This window comes from Ciconia boyciana, chromosome 1 (assembly GCF_034638445.1).
Source record: "Ciconia boyciana chromosome 1, ASM3463844v1, whole genome shotgun sequence".
Classification (NCBI taxonomy): domain Eukaryota; kingdom Metazoa; phylum Chordata; class Aves; order Ciconiiformes; family Ciconiidae; genus Ciconia; species Ciconia boyciana.
In genome coordinates this window covers 79,681,215-79,704,187 of record NC_132934.1, presented here as the reverse complement: position 1 = coordinate 79,704,187, position 22,973 = coordinate 79,681,215, and the positions used below count along the sequence as shown (strand labels likewise).

The 22,973-nt window shown below is 38.3% G+C and overlaps 1 protein-coding gene across 4 annotated transcripts in view; it reads right to left on the bottom strand.

The window, feature by feature from the left end:
* The window catches only part of ATXN10 (ataxin 10), a 107,915-nt gene that overhangs the window by 31,062 nt on the left and 53,880 nt on the right, over window positions 1–22,973 (bottom strand). For all 4 annotated transcript variants that reach the window (XM_072876341.1, XM_072876330.1, XM_072876352.1 and 1 more), the window contains 2 exons: window positions 22,846–22,954; window positions 18,642–18,811 (listed from right to left, as the gene is read on the bottom strand). In XM_072876341.1, coding sequence (XP_072732442.1) covers window positions 18,642–18,811; window positions 22,846–22,954 — 279 coding nt within the window. The remainder of the gene's footprint in view (window positions 1–18,641; window positions 18,812–22,845; window positions 22,955–22,973) is intronic.

Sequence of the window (22,973 nt, the reverse complement as noted above, 5' to 3'; positions counted from 1 at the left end):
TCAGCACTGGCTTGCAGTTACCGTTTCTTGCTGTACTTTTTGGATGGTCTCTGGGGCTGCTGGTTCATGACAACTAGTGCTCCTCTGGACATTCAGTAATGGTTGGGTATATAGTGTAGGCTATGGGCTCTTCCCAAGTAGACGTATAGGAAAGGCAGTTCTGTGATTTGATTTTGGTGGGCGAAGATGAAAGTGAAGGAAGAGAAGCCCATAAAGGGGAATTCTGTTATGCAGATGTGAGCCATGCCAAACTCTCTAACTTGCCCTCAAGACTAGAAACGGTCCCTAACACATTTGACTTGCTGTACCCACTAGGGATTGGCCCAGTCCTTACATGACATTGACTGTGTTTCTTTGACAACGATCCAGACTTATAGAAGTTGAGCAATTATTCTCTACATTTACCTGAAATTCTAAGAATATACATTTTCTTTTAATGATTCACCAAGCATAACCTTTGCACAGGATCAGACTCTCTTATTAAGATAAATTTAGCCACCTTGTTGAGATTACAATCAACTTTACATTTAGAAACACAAGAATCCTGATGTTGTGATTTATATGTCTATAAAAGCCATATATTTAGTATGCATGATATACAATAACTCAGGTATGCATGCTCTAGCACTAAATTTCATGCTGAAAGCTTGCTAATGCCTCAGGCTATTGAGCGAGATGATACATGAAGCTGTACATACGGAGATTGCATACTAGTTTCTTAATTTACCTTTAAATTACAACTACCAGAGGTTTTTTTGAGTATTTGTGTCTCTAAATGTCTTGCTGTCTGGTAATAACAACTGCAGGTACTAAGAAAGGAAAATTCCCAGCTTCTAGCTGAACTCATATATCCATGAGGAACAGAATTCTAAGTTTTTAAATTTGTAAAGGTGTTCAAACTGTTTTAAAAATTCCATAATAAATGTATGGTCAATTTATTTGAAAATATTATTGTGCAAAACGAGATGTGTATATATATCCTCAGGCACTAAGCCAACTGTTTATAAAATTTTAAATATTCTGTTTAGCTTTATTTATATTATTTCCTTTCTTGCAACAGATCATTAATTTGATTACAGGCCTGCACCCACAAAGTCAAGACTACAGGTTCTAACAAAAAACGAGAAACAGTTCTTGTTTCAAGACACAGTTTCATTACTCTACATTAAATATATATATACACCATGTTATTAAAACTTCATTAAAGGAAACCTACACATGCACAGCAACTCCTCCTAGCAAGTCCCTTAAAGAAAAAAAGATCTCATATGAACAGAGCTGGAGGGTACATTTCAGTAGCAGAAATTTGTACCAAAATAAATGCAATCATAAAATTAGAAACATTTTTTAAAAATTCTTAAGATCAACAAGTCACTATTTTTTATTACTTTTTTTAAAGAACAACGAAAACTTCTATAGGAGTTTATTAATAAACACTGTTTTCTTTGAAGTTGATTTTCAAAGGGACAGGTCGACACTTTTATAGAAAAGCCTGCAGGAGCAGGTTGACAGTAATGGTGGGTCAGAAGGTGAGAGGAGACAAAGCATTGAATCAGAACCTCAATCAGCTGCCATCAGATTGATCTATTGTAGGGGCATTAAAAATGACGTTTTTACTTTTAAAATTAAGAAAGCATTTTTAAGCTTTTTTTCTCAGCAGCTACAAATTCTAAAAGCACTTTCAAAAAATGCATTAAATTGTGAGGTGCTCATGAAATTGTACGACTCAAGAGCTGGAATTAAACGAAGGTGTACTCCCAACCACCAAATACTCCAACTGGATTGCAAGTTCCAGAAGAACTGGCAGCAGTGAATACCCTCTCAGATTGATTCAGCTTCTCATGACTGGAGCTGTGGGGAACAGGCAGAGCTGAGATGACTAAATAGACCTGGTTGGAAAATACCAAGGTAGTGACATCTAATTAAGTTCAAGGGAACATAAGTTACACAAAAATTCAAGGCAACTTACCAGTTTATTATTAATTTCATAGAAACATAGATTCATTTAGGTTGGAAAAGACCTTTAACATCATCGAGTCCAACCATTAACCTAGCACTGCCAAGTCCACCACCAAACCATATCCCTAAGTGCCACATCTACACGTCTTTTAAATACCTCCAGGGACGGTGACTCAACCACTTCCCTGGGCAGCCTCTTCTGATGCTTGACAACCCTTTCGGTGAAGAAATTTTTCCTAATATCCAATCTAATCCCCCCTGGTGCAATGTGAGGCCATTTCCTCTCATCCTATTGCTTGTTACTTGGGAGAAGAGACCGACCCTCACCTCGCTACAACCTCCTTTCAGGTAGTTGTAGAGAGCAAGAAGGTCTCCCCTCAGCCTCCTTTTCTCCAGGCTAAACAACCCCAGTTCCCTCAGCTGCTCCTCACAAGACTTGTGCTCTAGACCCTTCACCAGCTTCGTTGCCCTTCTCTGGACACGCTCCAGCACCTCAATGTCTCTCTTGTAGTGAGGGGCCCAAAACTGAACACAGTATTCGAGGTGCAGCCTCACCAGTGCCGAGCGCAGGGGCACGATCACTTCCCTAGTCCTGCTGGCCACACTATTTCTGATACAAGCCAGGATGCTATTGGCCTTCTTGGCCACCTGGGTACACTGCTGGCTCATATTCAGCTGGCTGTTGACCAACACCCCCACTTCAGTTTTCACTGAACTGTTTCCATTTCTGTTGCAGGCAAAACACTGCATTTTTTTTTTCTTTTTTTTAAACTACAATACTGAACAATTGCCTGAAATAATGCTTTTCAATATTTCCAAAGCCAAATGCACAACCTTAGCTTTGCTGGACTAAAGGCTGAAAGGATTTTTAGAAAAGTTGGAAACTGTCCTATGGAAAATTCCAAGCCCTGAACAGCTCCATGGGTAGCACCCCTCCTTTTCTAAAAAGACAGGAAAAAATTGATTTGGAGATAAATGTTGCAGTTTACCCTTACTAAAACTCAAGAGAAATGTCACCAACTTCGATATGAATTCACTGAGCTCCATAATTGTGCTCTAGAACAGTAATTTCTAGACCAAAATCTAAATCCTTCTTATTTTGTCATAGGTAAGATAAGTCAAACCAAACCAGACTGTAATGCTAAAACAAACAAACAAAAAAAGCAAGCAACTCAACGCTTATTTTAGTTTGTGAAGAATACAAAAACTTTTATTTTCTCAAGATGAAGCTAATCCTCAGAGTAAGTCCAGTTTCAATATTTCACTTGAAATATCAGTCAGATTGTAATAACTTAAAAATATTAAAGCAAGCTGAAATATTGCACATATCACCTCAAAAATTATTAGACTGATATGAAGCACACTGGGTATTTTTACTTTAGAGGCAGTCAACTATCTAAAATTTTTTGTTACACTTAAAAGCAGCAAAATTATATTTCTGAAGTTACACAAGCAGAATGAATCTCAAACTCAAATTAAAATACTGCAACAGCCTTGGTTATACCCATTCATATTGCAAACAGATCCCTTACATTGGGTGTTCTGTTCCTCAGGAAACCGTCATCAGGGGAATATATTTCCATGGTTTGTATCATATCTAAATTGCACAGCAGGATACATGCATTGTTCAAGACTTGCACATTTTTGGCATTTGTAGTTTTTAAAGTACTGCTGGCTTGCAAAGTAAGATTTTTCAGCCTCTGTAAATTCATATAATTTATGTTCATATGAAATTTTTCATGTTTTCAAGTATCAGTGTTGTTTTTCTTTTTTCCTTTTCACATCATTAAGACTGCTCCATAGCTAATTTAACAAAGTTCATTGAGAAGATGCCAAAAGACAACATCTTGCCACCAATGAAAAAAGATCTAACAAGATACATAGAACTTATTCTGTTATTTTTTTTTTTAAATTTAACAATGCAACTTTTTTCCCAGGAATGGAACAAAGTTGTGATTTTTACTCAAGAGATTAATTAGCCTTATATTTGAAAATCTCTTTCACAATATATATGAATAATACAATCTAAACACTGCTTGTGGGAAGATTAGTAAATCAAAGATGTACAATGCAATTAGTTTCAACCAAAAATAACACCCCTCCTCTGTATTTTTTCCAAAGAAGCTCACACACAGTAGTATATTGAGGCAACTGATCAGTTTGTGTGGATGTATGTATATACGTATAGGTATGTATGTATATAGAATCATAGCATGGTTTGGGTTGGAAGGGACCTTTTCAAGATCACCTAGTCCAACCCCTCTGCCATAGGCAGGGACATTTTCCACTCAACCAAGTTGCTCAAAGCCCCACGCAACCTGACCCTGAACACTTCCAACGACAGGGTATCCACAACTTCTCTGGGCAACCTGCTGCAGTGTCTCACCAGCCTCACAGTAAAGAATTTCTTCCTTATGTCCAATCCAAACTGACTCTCAGTTTAAAACTGTTACCCTGTAGTGAAAGTTAAAAACTTTCACTACAGGCCCTGGTAAAATGTCTCTCTCCATCTTTCTTATAAGCCCCCTTTAAGTACTGAAAGGCCACAATAAGGTCTCCCCAGAGCCTCTCTCAGCCTGTCTTCATAGGAGAGGTGTTCCAGCCCTCTGACCATTTTCACAGCCCTCCTCTGGACCCACTCCAACAGGTCCACATCTTTCCTGTGCTGGGAACCCCAGAGCTGGATGCAGTACTCCAGGTGGGGTCTCACAAGACCAGATGGGGGTCTCATGAGAGCAGAGCAGAGGGGAAGAATCACCTCCCTTGACCTGCTGGCCACATTTCTTTCTCATGTATATATTTATATTCATGTATATATTTATATATTATATATACACACAGGTGCCTATATATATATAAAAATATACACATACACACATGCATATATATATATATAAATTATACAGATTACAGATAGTAAACCAGAAAAATAGCTAATTTCTATTGATTATCAATTTTCTTATTCCCTAGAATTATGTAAAACATTCCATTTCATAAATAAGAACAATGAAAAATAAGACAAGAACACCACCTTGACAGAAAGGCTATATTTGCAATTTCAGAAACAAATTGTTACAAGTGTGCGGGTTAGTGCTCAAAGTACATGCAAAACAAAGCAGAACTCTCTTCTGTACCTCCTCCTCAGATCAATAAACTTTTACACCTACAGGACATTTATGATAACCCACCAGAATGATTACATATTATTTATTATATTGAACTTCAATCTTGCTTTATCTTGCAAAGAATGACTTTGGTCAAAACCATCCCTTATTTGTGTATCACAACAGCCAACAATTTCTAGACCTATTTTAGCCATGCAGAGATTGCACACAGACATTTCTTTTCTCTCAATCAGTGGCAAAAAAGTGCATTTCAGAATCTCAGACTGAGAGGATGCATCTGAAAATTTAGTCAGTCAGTCAGTCTTGGAGACAAGGATTGTTTGGGCATACTCTGTTTGTATTATCACTTTTCTTTCTTTTCCAAGCAGATACAACTCTGCTAGAGTCCAGATGAGCCTGTATCAGTGCCTGGAAGGTGAATAAACAGATGTGCAATGCTATTGTCTGTCCAGTTACTCTCACGCTAAACCCATGGGGATCCTCCTCCTGAATATACATTGATTATTTGCAAACACTTAATCTTACCCTACTGAGTGATAACCTTACAGGTAAGGAATAAAATCACATTGGAGGCACAGGTTTCTTCTTTCCTTAGAGAAGAGCTTAGCATCAGGATATGTGATTGAAGCAACTAGTCCTGTGGTGTTTTCCAGTGGAAATGCTTGGAAGAAAGATGGAAGGAATCTTGCTAGCAGTCTCTAATCAACTAAAGCTTGATACATACAATCAAGCCATTACCTTGGCTTTTGCAAATCTAGCTCATTCTGCATTTCAGAAACGGCAGAGGATTAATTCAACATCTTCCTGGTGCTCTAACTTTCAGCACAGAGATCACTTGACATAGTACTTTGATGTTGCTCCCACTGCTACAATATCTAAATATAGGCAGTGCTCCATTCTTACAGAACTTAAACTAAAACCCAATTGTTTTCCCAGTGTCTTTACTTGATCTTTGGTCAATGTCCCTTTGAAATCCTTCCAGCAAACCAATTCTGCCATAACAAACTGAACAAGTCTGACTGATTGCAATTATGATGTGTGAACTTGGAGACATGCAGTTTTAAACATTTAAATACTCACTAATGAGGCAATTTTTATCTTTGTCACTTCTTTATGGAAATACTGAGCTTTTTTGATTAAAGAATAGAAATTTTTCAAAAAGCACAGTTAATGTGAATTCCAAAATAAAGATATCAATAGATGTAAAGGGAACATTATTAAGTCTGTTCTCCCTCAAAACACAGACAGAAGATCCTCACTATTTATGAAGTCCTTAAACAATGTGAGAAGAGAGATATTTTTCTAAAATCTCCTTGGAGATTACAAGAACTTTTCCTTTCTCCATCTGTTCTACCACTGCATAGGTAACAGAAGGCATGAAAAGCTAGGTAGGTTTCTTCCAATCATTGACTGTTGATAGCAAGGAGGTTAGGTAATCTATAGTTAATAAAAAGGATGCAAAAGTGATCACCACTTATTTTTATATTATTGCAGCCCTCTAACAATATTTGGACTCTTCAAAGAGCCCTGCATTTCAAGCAGAAAAGATAACTGAATGGAATCCTGCAAATAAGAGCTGAACAGGCAGAACCTTTGCCTACATGGACATGTGCATCCTCATTTCCAGTCCCCCTCCCTCCTTCCTACATGCAAACGAACACGTTGACCTAGTGAAGACAATACTTAATACCTAATCTGTGACACTGTGCAGTGGAAATTTCTCTCAAATGTCTAGTTTAAGAACAAAGGAGCAAAATGTGCACATGGTGAATACTGAATGCTAACTAGAATGCACTTTGATGCAACAGTATTTTATTAAACCTTTAGCAATGGGCAAGGACTTTGGCGTTCATAATATTCTTTTGTAATTCTGCCTCCCCAGAATCATCTATTCTTGTTTATTATTCATTCCTAATAAGTATCTCAATTAATTTAACAGAATTGACATAAGCATTTCCTCGGTTAGCATTAATGCACAGTTGTAGTACATACTTCTCTTAACTTTTAAAGAACACCCTTCACAGCCTACCTGCATCTCAAATACTAGAACGTCACTCCACATTTAACAGAAATTCCAACTGAGTAATTTTTTTTTAATCTAGTTAATTGCTGTTGTCCTGCTGAATACACATTAAGTGGACAGACAGCTTGAGCAGCCTGTGCTCCAGTACAGGCGAAACATTCCTCCCTCCAGAGCTATGCCTCTAAGAAGTCTACAAGTTGCACCAAGAGTTCAGCACCAGAGGGGCAGCTCTCTCCACTCCCTGCTTCCAGCAATTATACTGCCATGGAGAAACCACAGCCCCACTAAGCTGTTCAAGGATGCAAAGGAGGAACAGTAAGTGTGTCACCTGCACAGTCCTAGGTGTTTCTATCTTTCCATTCCCACTGCCCCCTTACTCCCAAAGGGTCAGGAAGCCTACAAAAGTAGACAAAAGTGAGGTGTGGGTCTTCTTCCTACTTAAATAAGCATGATCTGAAGAGTGTAAATTTACAGTCATTAATCACAGTCCGTCCCCTCTTGCTGCAGAAATGTCAAAACCAAATCAGAATTAGGCTTTTGTCTGCCCATGTGCTAAAGAAATCATATACCATAACAGTAATGCGATATCAGTATATCAATTCATTTCAGCAAGTATCAAAACAGAACACCCTTTTCCATTCTTCAATATTCCTCAAGCGTAAACCACAGCCAACAGATTCAAATTTTAAATACTGCAATACACACCTATAAAAAGGATCCGAGGTGCATAAACTTCTCAAATGCCTAAAATGAAGAATATTTTGCTGCTATTTTTGACTTACAAAGTAGATTAGAAATTAAATTTTTACTAGAACAAGACAAATACAGCACATGAGCTGTTAGTGTAATTGCTCATTTAGGAGAAAAGAGAAAGCTTTTTTAGCATTTTATCGTATCTCATACTCTTTAATTTTTATGTTACTGTAGCTACTGCTACAATAAATGTAAAAAAATCAAGCCACCGCAGAGTCATTTAATGTCCGCGTTTGCTTATGTAGGATCGGAACTATTTTCCAGGTCTGAAATAGGCATTTTTCCTTTTACAAATCTCAATGATGTAGGAGTTCTACGGAAAACTTTGAAAATTCCAAAGTAACACAAAAAGTCAAGCTCCAGTATCCGGATGTTTTAGTATCAACACTCTCCACAGTATGTGAGGTACCCCTTTTTGGGGACATATTTAGAAACTTGGTAATAAATAAGTGAAAAGAAAACAATCCTGGAGAGGACTGTTTATGTTGGAAACGGTGCACAATTTCACCAGACTAATTTCCTCTATGACCTAATATGATTATGACATACAGGAAAAACCAGGCTTACCACTCAACCAGGTAGACCCTCACTGTCTAATAGAGCACAATTAAAAAAAAAAAAAAAAGATGGGGATTTCCACACCCCCACCCCCACCCCCCCTTCTGGTTCTGCAGCCTTTAAAAATGAGACTATTCAAGTACTTTGGTTCCCCTTGGGCACTGGCATCCCCAAACTTCGCTCAAGCATTCCCACACTGAACAGCAAGGAGCAGAATAATGCAAGTCCACAATTTAGAACAAACAGCATCACCCAATGGCAGAAATTCAAAACTGCAGATTGACAGTCACTGCAGTCTCCTTTCTCTTCCCAAAGACATAAAGAAAAACAGGAGAAAGGGAGAAAAAAAACCTAAGAAAACCAAATGCTCAGTCTCTGAAGACTAGGTGCTCTGAGACGGCCTCACATGCTTCAACAGGAGTTTTAGCAAACCATTTTCAGAGCTGGTAACAGAAGTTATACTGGCTTGAAGGCACACACGCAAAGAGAACTGAAGGCTCACAACTGCTTTTTTTGGATAAGGTGAAGCCAGGCTGAAGCCTGCAAGACATTACACCTCTACTGAACCTGATGGCAGGCTGCCACAGGGGTGGAGGGAGTTAAGTAACTGAACCCCACTTCGGTGAAACAGAAACTGGACACCAGACTTCTGTAAGCACGTTTGTAAGCTTCTGTCTAGCTCAATGCTTCTCCGATTTTGGTGGGAAACTTAGTATCAGGACTCAGCAGCATGCATTCAGCATCCTGCTTGCTGATCAATGGAAAGGGACCTTCCACCACCTCCTTCCACAAGCCTTCACACACAGTCTCCTCCTCACCCTGAATGTAGCACTGAGTGACCACTAAAACCAAGAGTTACCGCAGTAAATTCATCACAAAATGTAGTCTATCACATATGCCATGTTTCATTATTTCTTCAATGAAACTATCTTACTGGTGCTTCCAAAATGTGAACTGAACTGACAGATTACAAGTACTGATGGCCAAATCTCAACACCCAACAAAACAGAAAATCTTCATTTTTTCGCTTGTACCTATGTTTACAAACTTTAGGATTGTCATAAAAATACACACTGAGAAACTTTAATATCTCACAGTAACCAAAACTTAGTAACTACCCAGGAAACAGATGAAAAGATGACTGATTCCTGTGCCTCACAGGGTAATTAAAACAGCAAACACAACCTCTTGTAAGTGGAAAGGAAGAGAAAGTTTTATGTATCCAAAAGGGATCATGTTCAACACTCACAGCATTATAACATCAGCCCATTGTGAAGTCCAGTGCGGCTTTAAAATAAAAAAAATAAATAAAATTGCATGTGGGATGGCAGTTAAGAAAAGACGGGGAAACTCAAAGTTCATGTTGAGGTTAGAACAATGAAAAACAACATAGAAAACTAATGAAATTCCTTGTTATAGTAATGGAAAATATATGTCACTTGTATCTGACACCAGTCAAAGTGGAAAGAATTTGGATTAACAGGTCAGATCTGAGCTGGAGAAAAAGTATTCAGAAAGGTAGACATTCTTCTGCATATGGTAGTCTTGCCCCCAGCAATCAGTAACACTGGCAAAAAGCAGGAAACACAGATAAACCCCCTTCCTGCAATACAGAGTACTGTACATCTTCTGAGCCTTTTTTTTTTTTTAATATTATATTAGCCACATCAGAAGGTCGTTATTTTAGTAACAGTTTTCCTAACATTGAGTAGCTCAAACAAATTCAGTTCTTCACCACCTAGTAAACTAGCAAGAAACATTTTTGGTTGACATGGTGCTCTTAACTGAGAATGATACATGGAACAACAACAACAAAAAATCTCTTAATACCTAAAAATATTTTGCAAGCTACTAGAACTTTAATATTCAATGTCTTACTGAAGCATCTGAATCCAAGCTGAAGAAAGGAAAAAAGAGTTGTCATGACTCTCAGACTCCCTTTTCTAGAAGCTAGGTCACATCATCTCCCTTCTTTATAGGTCTCAAAATATACACCCAGAAAAAGAAATGATGAGGCTTATCGAGATCTCCAAGGAAAGCAAAGACATTTTCTGATTTCAGTGGACTTTAAACCAGGGCATTTGCCCAACAGATGCTGAGGCTATTCTTGAATAGAAAAAGCACCTGCAAAGCCCAGGAGAACACTCCTCTGTTTTATGAAGGCAGTAACACACTAAGAAACACCTGCGATATCCACAGCACAGCTGTAACCCCCTCATTATATAGGTACCAGTTCATTACAGAAATTACTCCAAGTAGCAAGGACTGCCACACAATACACCTTTCAGGTAAGTACTACATGAGACCATTCTGCAAACTAACAAGTCTAAAAAGCCTGCAACAGCATAAAACACTCTCTGGTCAACACCAAGTTTAATTCATGTCTGCCACATGTATGATAACTACTATTCAGCCCATCGGTCCAGGAAAGAAGTCACAGGAAACTCTGAGAATTCTTCCATATAAAGGTCAATATCTTATTTTTAGATTTCAGTCTGGCTTAAAATGGGTATTTTCACATGAGCTGCTCATCTTAAATAGGCACATTAAATATCAGTGCTATAGATGCAGTTTCAACACTTAGAATAATTGCTTATTGTGAGTTTTCAAAAGGTCTGGAAATGGCTGTTTGACAACGGCGTGCTGAGCTTTCCTTTAAAAAGGGCTAGAGTCCTGTGCTGTGCTGCAATGGTAATAGGGTTCAACACCAAATAGGGTTCAAAAAACCATTCAGTGTTGAGGCCAACAAGCCTATAAGTTGGTACTGACTGTTTGGAAATGTATGCAGAGCCAGCTTGTTTTAATTTTGAATGTTAGAAGACATCTAGTCATCTTACTCTTTTCTATCCTCCCTCTCCACTATAAATCAAAGCAATTAATTTAATTTCTAGAGCTATCCAACATCTTAATTTAAAACACTATGCACTTCACGAGAATAATACTCCTCCCACAATCTTTCTTTTACTCCAAAATGCCCAAGTCTTGCTCTTGCTTTTGGCAAATATATGTTGCATAAAATCATCATTCTACAGACATCTTCACATTGGCAGAAGCCAATGTAGTTTACATTTATGTAGATTCAAGGTTTGGTCAAAGTCTTGGCCTATGATGCATAAGAACATAATAATATACAGACTGATCTTTATACCCCTTTATCTGTTAGATGGTAATTATGGTAATCCTCCACATGAAGCAGGCCAACAATACACTAGAAAGGAAGTATGGTACTGTGCATGTCAGCCTTCACCTAATCATTTAGGATATCCAGACAATCAATATGTGAAGATGTCCCTATGTAGTATGCCATTTAAATATCAAAGAGAAGCTGTTTAAAATAAAACCTAAAGAAAAACAAAAAAATAGCTTATGCACTATTAAAATTACCTTTAATATCAAACTTTGACTGTACCTAAGTGCATCTAAGTTCCTTCCAAGAGAAGACTTTCTATGCGTTGTATGATCAAGGTTTCAAGTGAAATTGGTCAAACTGGATAAGTCACAGGAAACGACTGGATCAACTGTATCAACTGCCAAAAACTGACGGAAGGGGGAAACTGGAGGAAGGGGGAATAGGAGCAGGACAAGAGGGAACATTAACTTGTTGCCTATAAAGGGGCAGCACAACAGAATAAAGTTTTGTATTATTCTCTAACAACAAATGAATTACATTGTTATAAAAATAATTCAGTGCTTTACAAACTATACTGCATTAGGCATGCAGCTCTGACCTCAGGGCAAAAAAACTCCACACTAACCCTTTACTACTCATATTGTCCTACCACTTAGAGATCTCATGATTCTGTTTTGTTTAACAGTCTCTAGCACTTTGATGAAAATCTTGGCACTTCATTAAGGATTCATGATTGTGACAAAGCTGAAGACTAACATAAAAAAATCTGTGTGGGACCAGGACTAGAAACAGTTACCTTATATGTCACAATGGATACTTTTAAAGACACTCTTGAACACAGATGCTTTTCTGCTTGGGGTATCTCTATACTATTTAGGTAGAGATCTCATTTCCACAACAAAACCTAGGCTTTTAAAGCACTTCTGTGAGAAAGCTGTACTGCTAACTTTTACAGTGCTATACCTAGACAAAACTTACCAATTAAAGGGCTCAGTCCTGCAACATCCTGAATGTTTGTCCTTATCTAGCAAAGCATTAAAACATACAGGTAGCTACAACATTAGAACAGCCCCATCCAAACAGTGGAACCATGCAAAACTCTACAGTTAGGTGTGCAGGAGCTCACCACTTCAGAGCATCCAGATCCTACAGGCTCCTCCTTCGTTGCTCAACTCTAAACCAAGAATCTCCTCCATTTTAGGCTTATGTTTAACATTAGAAGAATGTAATAATCACTATTACATAGGTTTCTAATGAAGAAATGTAAGTGGTTTATTTCTCTCCTCCCTCTCTCAACAGCATATGCAGATAAATGCAAGATGCTCTTCATTGCAAGTAACTCCAAATCCTGCCATGCCAGGAAGAATGTAATTACTTTAAAAAGTTAAACTAAACCTGAAGAAAAAGAACAGATAAGCTCATACAGTCTTTCTGAAAACCTTAGGTCAGAAAGAGCCAATTGTAAAATAAAACAAAGGTATCTGTCTTTGGTTTGAAATTTTCTGTTTTATAATTACTACAGCAAGAAGATTAAGTTAAGGAACTGAATGGCGACAACTTGATCTATGGATGCTGGCATCTTTTTTCTAACCGGATTCATTGCACACCCTGCCCCAGTGAAAAAAAGGACAGAAAACTGAATCCCAAACAAGTCAAATCTTGTTCATACTTTCAGGCAGAACAGTCTTCAAATTAAGGAGCTAGTCTCATATAAAACAATTTGGCTTAGACGTATATAAAAAAAAATCCAAAATATTAAACACATTAAATAGTGTCCAGATACTTTACTTGCTACTTTTATTATGATTCATTTTAACTGTAGAAGCTTTTTTTTTTGTTTTCCTTTTCTCCCAAGACCTCCTTTCTCAGCTCTGCATTGACAAAAAACAATACAATTACATTTGAGGAAGCATTGCTATCACCTCAAATAAAAAACAGGCATGTGAAAAAAAATTCCCTATAAATTTTTGACCTCAGAGTGATTCCATTTACGTAAGAAGGTGCCAGGTGCCAGTACCAAAGACAACTCTGTATTTAAATTTTTTCCCCTACATAAGCACCAGAACAACTTTACCAATGAAAAACACAAATCCTGAGATTAATATCCTATCATTGGGCCCACCAGCATCCCTGGTATCTAAAATGTCCTTGGAATAAGGGTAAATAAGGGTATGGATTGCTTTCTTTCCCTGAGGGGATCAGTTTTGCTTTTAACAGGCTGATTAAGAAAGAGAGACATCTCAAAAATACTTGTGCGTATTCACTATTCTGCAGGGGATAGAGATCCCTCAGCATGTATCAAACTGTCCCACCATACTAACTGTATTGCTAGACAAAGTAAGCAGGTAGCAAGAAACTACCTATCCTATCAGTAACAAGAGTCAGTTAAAGACAGTAAAGCCAATGCAACCAGATTACAGCAACAAACCCAAGCTAAGTGCTTTGTTCTTACTAAGTTAGGCCTGACTTTGCATTCAGAAACATCACAATTCTTCCCTTCAGGATCCCTCTCAAAACGCAACAGTACAGCATGATCTCAGCAGGCCTATGTTCTGCCAGCTGGCTGCTCCCCCATTGCAAGGAACACAGCTCATGTCTCACGTCTAGCTTGTTCCAGACAACGCTGCATCCTTTGGGAATGGTTTTCACAGGGCAGAACCCCCAGGCGATTCAGATTCCCCTGTTTGATCTCAGAGGTAACAGTGAACTAAACCGAATAGTGAATAAAGACTGCAATTAAACTTTGTCAAGCTTTCTATTTCCTTTCAATTCCCTATTTACTAACTCCAGCAAGGTTACGTGATTGAAGTCTATGTAATTCCTCTCTCTTTACAGGAGAGGAAAGGAAACAATGCAGAGTAAGGTCTACATTATTCCGTTGCTTATTCAAGTAGTGATGACACTTGCAATTAAATGAATTTAAGTATTTTAAACAAGTCATATTGCATAAACACCTTGCAACATAAACAACAGTTTTAGGGAAAGGTAATAAGGTTGTGCAGAGCAGTGCCATCTGTCACAATAAGGCAAGAGATCAGTCATCTCACCTTCCAGTAAATATTCTCATCAACCAACAAAGAAATAGGGGTGCAGATTAATGGCTATGACCTACTTTGCATTTGTTTCATTTCTACAGTAAAGGATTATATTCTCTATACTTCATTCATTAGGTTTCTTTAATAAGGTTTATTCTTTATTAAAACAGTTCTACTACACTAAACCAGCAGAAAGAGCTGAGCTGAATCCATCACTTCATAGCTCTAAAAGTGAGAGTAGAAAATAAGTGCCTAAAGCCTTCTAGCAAGAAAACTGTGTAAATTCTGTCCAGATGATAAAACCGAGGTGTTTAGAAGGCAAGACAAACAAGGTGAGGGAAGTATGGAGGAATTTTCACTTTTTTGTTCTGATAGGTTCACTCATCTCCACTCCTCGCTCAGCCTGAGAACCCACCTCCTTCCTTCCAGTATACTTAATAAAAACATACAATGCATTTTTGTGAAGGAGGCCCAAGAATCGAAATATAAGCCACAGGACTGCCCCACATGTATGACAATAACTCTCGACAGCTCTTCTTCCTGCAGAGAGAGCAAGCACAGGTGAACTGCACGTCCATTTCAGGCTCTTGGCAGGTTCAACACGGAACTAGCTCAACACTTGGTGTCCTAGGTACAACACTTTTATTTTTTCTTCTCTTCATGCAATAGCGTGCGCAACTCAGGACATGCATGTACCCAGCATTTATCAGCCCCAAATTAACATTTTATCAAGCACTTTTCCTACAAATACCAACCCACCCAGCCTCACAAAACACGCAAGTGGGCAGTAAGCCTGGCAAGACCCATTTTAATAGCTGCATCTCAGTTTACCACTTAAATGTCTGCCCACTCCCTTATATCTTAGAACTTATCACAATAGTGTAAATAAAACCATGCGGAAGAAGAGATGTAAAGAATGCATTCCTAATGATAACAGAGTACAGGCTAAAGAATGCTTTTTAAAAACAAAGAATGGTTTTAAACAGAAGGTGAAGAAGCAATAAAGCACTAGTAAGATATTTCACTGTTCCAAAGCATTACAAGATTTTTTACCACTGCCAAACCAGTGCACTAATCCCCTGCAATTATTCTTCTTATAGCAGGTGGAGACCATAAACAAAGACGGAGAAGCAGCCTTTGCAGAGCAATTACCCTCCCACTCCAGACATTCTCTGTTGCTTTAACTCTGTCACTAGCACCCCATGTAGTAGGACTGCACCATCATACTTCAGGAGACACACACTACATGATGCATAGGCTGCTCAAGACCCACCTCCCAGAGAACAAGCAGGTTGTCACTCAACTCTTGAAGAAGCTCCTGAAGACAGTGATGCAACTCTGTCCACTTGGAGGGCTTAGCCCAAGTCACCATTTGAGCCTCAAGTCTTTGGGGATTACTTATGTTTTCAGAACAAGTCAGGCAGACCAACACCAAGCACTAAGGTTATACTATAAAAATAGGGGCTATATTTTTTATTGTTTATTACTAGTAGTGCGCTATTACTCCATTTACTAATGCATTATCATTGTTACCGGGAAAAGAGCTCTACTGGGACTGGAAATTACAGAAAAATGATAGAGAAAACAAGTGTGAAAGCCTCAGTCCATTAAAGAGTCAGAATACGAACAGTGCTGTTCAAGAGCCTTTGGCAAGTGATGTGCAGCCCTCTCATGCCAGGTAACCAGCTAAACTGACTGAAGAGAAAGTCACTTCCCTAGGTCTCTCAGATGCATTGGTCAGTTAGCTTGTTATATAAAAACCACAATCTACCCTGTATTACATTACTTTTGATTGAATATAGAAAGTAAACTCTATGTAAAGCCAACAATGGATATAAAATAAGACCTATATTGTCAGATACTACTCTGAATGGAGACTTGGGAACCCAGGAACTAACCCCATTTTCATTCAGTTCTAGGTCTGACACATGCACCACTTTGAACAATTCACTCCCATCTCAAAACTTCAGTTTTCTTATCTGTGCAATGATATGGGCTGCTTGCCCTGTCCTCACAAGCATGTGTTTATGTATGGAAACTGCCTTAAAAATGAAAAGTGCATTTATTAGAACCAATTTAAGTGTATGAAATAAACTGAAGGTACAGACAGGATATCATACTATTGGCATTTCTAAAGTTTCAACGGCACCTAAATAATGTTCCATGATATCACACACAAGAATCTAAGTAATTTTCAAGACAGCATAAAGCATTAATATTTGCAGACAGTTTAAGAAAAGTTAATACCCAACTTCCATTGGAAAGACTAAGCCTGCATGCCTAATTGCTCCAGGGGCCTTTGAAAATCCCAGCAAAAATGAACAATAAGCAGTAAATCAACCCTTCCAAATGAAAGCAATCCCCTCCTCTCCACTATCATAAGGTATTCCACAAAAATGTATTTCACTTACATAAACATATATTACATCATAACAGGTCAGAGCCAGAGCTATGCAAGAGTGATTAATATGATTAATAATATTTTTCAGAAATATTAAAATCTTTTATTATATACTGTAATATGAATGGGGAAAGGGAGGATCATTACCATATTTCCCATCTATATGCCCATATTATTAGCATTTGTCAGACAAAGAGAGTAGCATTTCTCAGATTTTCCATTTCTCTACCCTGCAGGAAAAAACCCAAGGAAATGGGAGTGCCCCCCTCATACACTATGAAAATGCCCTGCTGCCATTATAAAAGTCTAACTTGGTAGACGCTGCAGCAGTTGAAACCAGATTTGATGGCATCGGTACAAAAGAATCTATTATCTTTGTAAAATGAAGTAATCAACAACAAAAAATATTTAGGAAACAGACGCTTCTAACAGAGATTGATTCTGCAGTACTCAGTGTCTCAACAGCTCCTTGGCAACAGAGAATTAGACTCAGAATATGTCATCATATGTAACTTCCTGCAGAGTAACCAGTATTAATTACTGTATTTTTGGTACTTGCTGACATAGGCCTCATTTTACATCATAAGAGAGAAGTAAAAATACTCCATTACCTCCTTTACTCCTTCTTTGATACAGCCTTTCTTCCATGTTTTTCATTTTCAGGCCATAAATTCCTTCCTTGAGAGCAGGTGAAAACTTTGATTCAAATTAACAAAGGAAAGAAAGGAAAACAATCCCAAATTTCCCTGTTCAATAACAAATATCAGTAACGAAGGCTACTGAAGACCATTTCCTTCCAGGACAAGGCTGCCATAAGAAAAGACACTTCTAAGAGAAAAGGAAGATACAGGAATCAACAGAGGGTTTCTCTACAAGAAACTCACAAGGAAGAACTAGAGAAACAGAAAGCTTTCACTAAGCTGAGGCTACTGTAATACACTACGCAGTTGTTTAGGCCAAATGAGAAAAGTAACCTACTTCATCTTTGGAAGTGCTCAGACTGAACCATAAGACAACATTATTTCATGACTGCTTTTCTTGCTGAAATTAGGTTAGTCTAATAAGTCCTGGAAGAAAGCCACATCTTTTATCACTCTAAGAAAAAAAGGTTTCATATGTAAAAACAAGCTGCTGTTTCCTCTTTTTCCTCATTATGGAAACAAAACTAATTTTCCATACAGGAATTCTAAAGATAAAGGGTTCAAAGTGATTTGATGGAAGCAGACCTACATTTTTAAAGTGGCATGAAAAAATTTAAGGAGGGGGAGGGAAAAAGCATTAGAGATTAATTCAAGGATTTAAAATTAAGTTAATGCAACAATTCCCATCCATTTCCCTTCAAAGTGAAGTTGAGGTTTAGTCTCAGACATTTTCTTTTCAAAGAAAGTGCAAATGTGAAAGCAATACAGGAATTAGGCACTGGCTTGCATTCTTTAGGACCGAAGTAAAAGGTAGACAGGCACACACCACATTGTTATTAAAAAGTTAGCATACCTGTTATAGTAACTCAAAGACACTAAAAAAATTTACCTCCTTTACATGACCAATTCTAATCTCTATTTGTAGATCAACAATATATTTGCATCAGTAAAGTCATGGTCAGGCATACACATCTGTTCACATGTCAGAGTTCTGCCAGAAAAATGTATAAACTTACCTTGTCTTGGTTTTCCTTATTTTTGTAACACAAATTCCCAATCAAACGAATGAGATGAGATTTAAAACCCACAGCTGGGTGTGAAATTTCTTCCTGCCCTGTCATAGCATGTGTGGCAGTGAAAATATTTACAGCCTGTTTCCCAGTAAGATGAGTTAATCTCAGGGTATCTAGAGAAAACAAGGAATATTTTAATTAATTACCACACGAAAATTAGTATCACTTTGCACAGAGCTTTACTACTAATTGTTAGGTTCAAAGTAAATCAACATAATTTCAGATATTCAGCAATATGTCAAAACAGCTTCAAAAGTTTTATTTCTTAATTCATGCTAGTATAACCATAAAAGGCCGTCCCAAGGTCAGAAGGTATTTTTGCATCCTTTTTACACACTTACATAGTTCAGACGGGAAGTCTGAAGGCTGGTGCTATTGGTCTCTACTTGAAAAGTCAGAATTTGCAGGCTGTTGATGATTCTGGCACTGTAAATATATTTCTAAAAACCATGTTTTTAGAAAACTTCCTTTACTTCAAACTTGTCACAGCAACACATACTAATCACAGAATTCTTTTTTTCTCTCTATTCTCCAGTCTGTTCCTAGCTCTGTATTATTGAGAAAAGATTTCGAGTACAGCTAGCACCTTGACACATCTTGCCACAACAACCCCATGCAATGCTACAGGCTTGGGGAAGAGTGGCTGGAAAGCTGCCTGGCAGAAAAGGACCTGGGAGTGCTGGTTGACAGCCACCTGAATATGAGCCAGCAGTGTGCCCAGGTGGCCAAGAAAGCCAATAGCATCCTGGCTTGTATCAGAAATAGTGTGGCCAGCAGGACTAGGGAAGTGATCGTGCCCTTGTACTCGGCACTGGTGAGGCCGCACCTCCAGTGCTGTGTTCAGTTTTGTGCCCCTCACTACAAGACATTGAGGTGCTGGAGCGTGTCCAGAGAAGGGCAACGAAGCTGGTGAAGGGTCTAGAGCACAAGTCTGATGAGGAGCAGCTGAGGGAACTGGGGTTGTTTAGCCTGGAGAAAAGGAGGCTGAGGGGAGACCTTATCACTCTCTACAACTACCTGAAAGGAGGTTGTAGAGAGGTGGGGGTCGGTCTCTTCTCCCAGGTAACAAGTGATAGGATGAGAGGAAATGGCCTCAAGTTGCGCCGGGGAGGTTTAGACTGGATATTAGGAAATTTTACTTCACTGAAAGGGTTGTCAAGCATCAGAAGAGGCTGCCCAGGGAAGTGGTTGAGTCACCATCCCTGGAGGTATTTAAAAGACGTTTGGATGAGGTGCTTAGGGACAGGGTATAGTGGTGGACTTGGCAGTGTTAGGTTTACGGTTCGACTCGATGATCTTAAAGGTCTTTTCCAACCTACATGATTCTGTGATCTGTGATTCTGTGATCTTCACAAATCTTGTCAACTGAGAAATACTGATGTTCCTGTATGGTAAATGCTAGTTTACAGCAATTAGGATTCTTTCTACAATGCTCCAGAGAGAAATCAGGGAGAATGGAAACTAAAATCTGTGAAAACAACGTTCCACAAAGAGACCACACCCAGAAGAAAAGTTGAAATCATGTGAACACCTCAGAGCCCATACAGCTGAGAAGCCAATTCACTAAAGGCTGTGCCTATATTTAAAAATTAAGTATTTCTCCTCTAAGTGACCTGCAATACTAATAAGTGGCCTAGCATGCTATTGTCCCCAAGATGCTTCATGCAACTTACATTGAAACAATAAAGACATAGCAAAACTAGGCTATAGCACAGGGCAGTAATTAAGCCCTATGCTCCTTCTGCTCCCGATGTGACAACATCCATAGTGGAATGGGCATTAGATTTCCTGGATTTAAATGTGAAGAAACTTCATAGGTCCTCGCATTACAGTTTCACTCCCAGATGGCTGATACAGGAGAAGAAAAAAAATCTCTGTGCTGATAAAGAGGTAACTACATTTTTGGTAGGTTTTTTTAATTATGAAACTATAATAGGGCCTAGAGGCCTCCCGTACGAGAGCTACCACCTACATTTGTTCGTATTTTGAACTAGGAAAAACCAATCAATCTCCTGATTGCCCCTAAAAAATGTCATCATAAAATAGCTTTTAACACAATCTTCTTTCATAGAAATTTGTTTGCTTTTGTAAATTCATAAAAATCGGCAGTCTCTCACATCCTTCTCATGGCATTCACTTTGTGTGCTTCCTTGCCTTACAGTCTTAGTATTTTCCCCACACGCAAACACTTAAAAGGGAATTCCACAGTCTTCCCAAACCTTCTGCCTGCCCTTAAGAGGGACCCCTGAATAAAAGGATTAAAAACAAAAAATAAAACAAAACAGAAGACCCACAGAAAAAGTAAATAAAACTCTTCAAATTTGATTACAGTGCAGACAAAAATGCAATGATCAACGCACCTACCTGGAAAGAGAGGTACAGGAAAAGGTGGAAGAAAAGCAGCCACCTTCCATGCATGATGCCAACCCAGAGAGAACAGTGCTCCTCTCAAACACTGCATATCAACACAACAGAGCAACTGCTCCCGGGATGTTGCCCATGCTCTCAACTAAAGGGCACCTCAGTCTGCCGCTCTCTCATTATCCCAAAGAGCAACTCTTCCAAAAGGTCCCTCAATCCAAAAGACCATTTACCTCCCTGGTGATATTCCCCAAACACTGTGCAATCAAGCTGTTAACAGTGCTAAAGATATTATTAACACCGCACTATTACTATCTAACTTAACCCAACAATTACTGAAAATAGCAAAACACACTCCTTAATTGATACTTAAAAGATCATTCCAATATTTTTCAGATCTTTTAATCAATCTTTTAGTAATTTCCAATAGCAAATACCTCATGATATAAACTGAAGAGAAGAACTGCTTCATCAAAAGACCTATTAGATGAAAATCTTTTGCACTATCTACCCTTATTCTTCTGGTCTTCAGAACTAAATACTGAAGGTGATATAACACATCAATACAGTTTTTCGCCCTTTTTGCTAATCCAGGATTAAAGGAGCCTTGTAGCCAAAAGGTAGTCTTAGAGAGAAACTATATGAGTTGATAAATTCCTGTTGGCTAAGGGCATGTGGGAAATACATAGGACACACACGGTAGCAATGTTCTAGCCTGCACCCGTGTTTCATTAGCCTTGAGACAGCTGGGGAGAAAAGTCGGTCTGCGCACAGCTAGGGGAAGGAGGACTGGCCTATAAGCTGCTAAACTTAACTGATCTGCAGCTCCTTGAAATTCTCATTGAAGTTCAAAGACTTATACAAGCATTCAGATGATACAATGCATAACTTTGAGTTTCCTCAAAACACACACAAAATAGATTTTGTTGTTAAGTCATCTTACTGTAAGCAATAAAACTATGAACCTGTCATCAAAACTAGCGGTTTGGTTGGGGGTTTTTTGTTGTTTTTTGTATTTTGGTTTTTTACAGCAAGGACCCTCCAAACATATCAAAATAGTCATAGTTAACAGCTGTTTCAGCCTTTTTTTTTTTTTTTTTTTTAGCCAAAATACTACATATTTCTCTTTAAAATCCATAAACTTTTACAATTTTCTCAGAAAACGGTGGCATACATCAGTCTCAGAAAGTGCTAAGATTTAGGAAGGCACAGGTCAGTATATGTATACTTCCTCCTCCTTCCTTCCCGAGTATATGGGGGTCTCTCTGGACCATCCCGGCTTAATTTTCTTTGTGTACAGCCCTTTACTGCTTGTTTATCAGCAGCAGAAAGCTTCTTTCAAACTGACCTTTAAAAGTCACTGAATTTGGTTAAGAACATTCAAACTGTGTTTAGTTTCAGTTTTCAGGAATTTGGGAAACAGAAGGGAACAGGCATGGAAAAGTCCTTTTTCTACTTCTTGAGGAAATTCTTCCACATGCATTCAGCCAGTGGAAGAACATAGGAAGCAGCTGTCCCTTGCACAACTCTTACTGTATAAATAGCGCATTGCTGACAGTTGAATCAAGGCTCTGTTGGGTAATAGGAGCCAGAGCAAGTAGAGAAGCAGAAAAATTCCAGGAACAAATCAAATATTTGAAAATGTAGATTAACTCAATCTCCTATTTATTTTATTAAAAGGTCAGAATCATAATTACCACCAGTTGTGGAAAACATGTTTTCATTCACAGAGCAACATGATTTGGAGCAAGCCAACAGTTAATAAACCTTGTGGCTTTTCACTCACCTATGGCTGTTTCAAGCAAACCAGGCAAAGCCTGTAGATGTTCTAGCTGTCCATTGTTTGATGTCATTTCACAAAGAACATCAAGAAGACGAATTGTAACCAGTGCTTCCTGTAAATGAAAATAACAT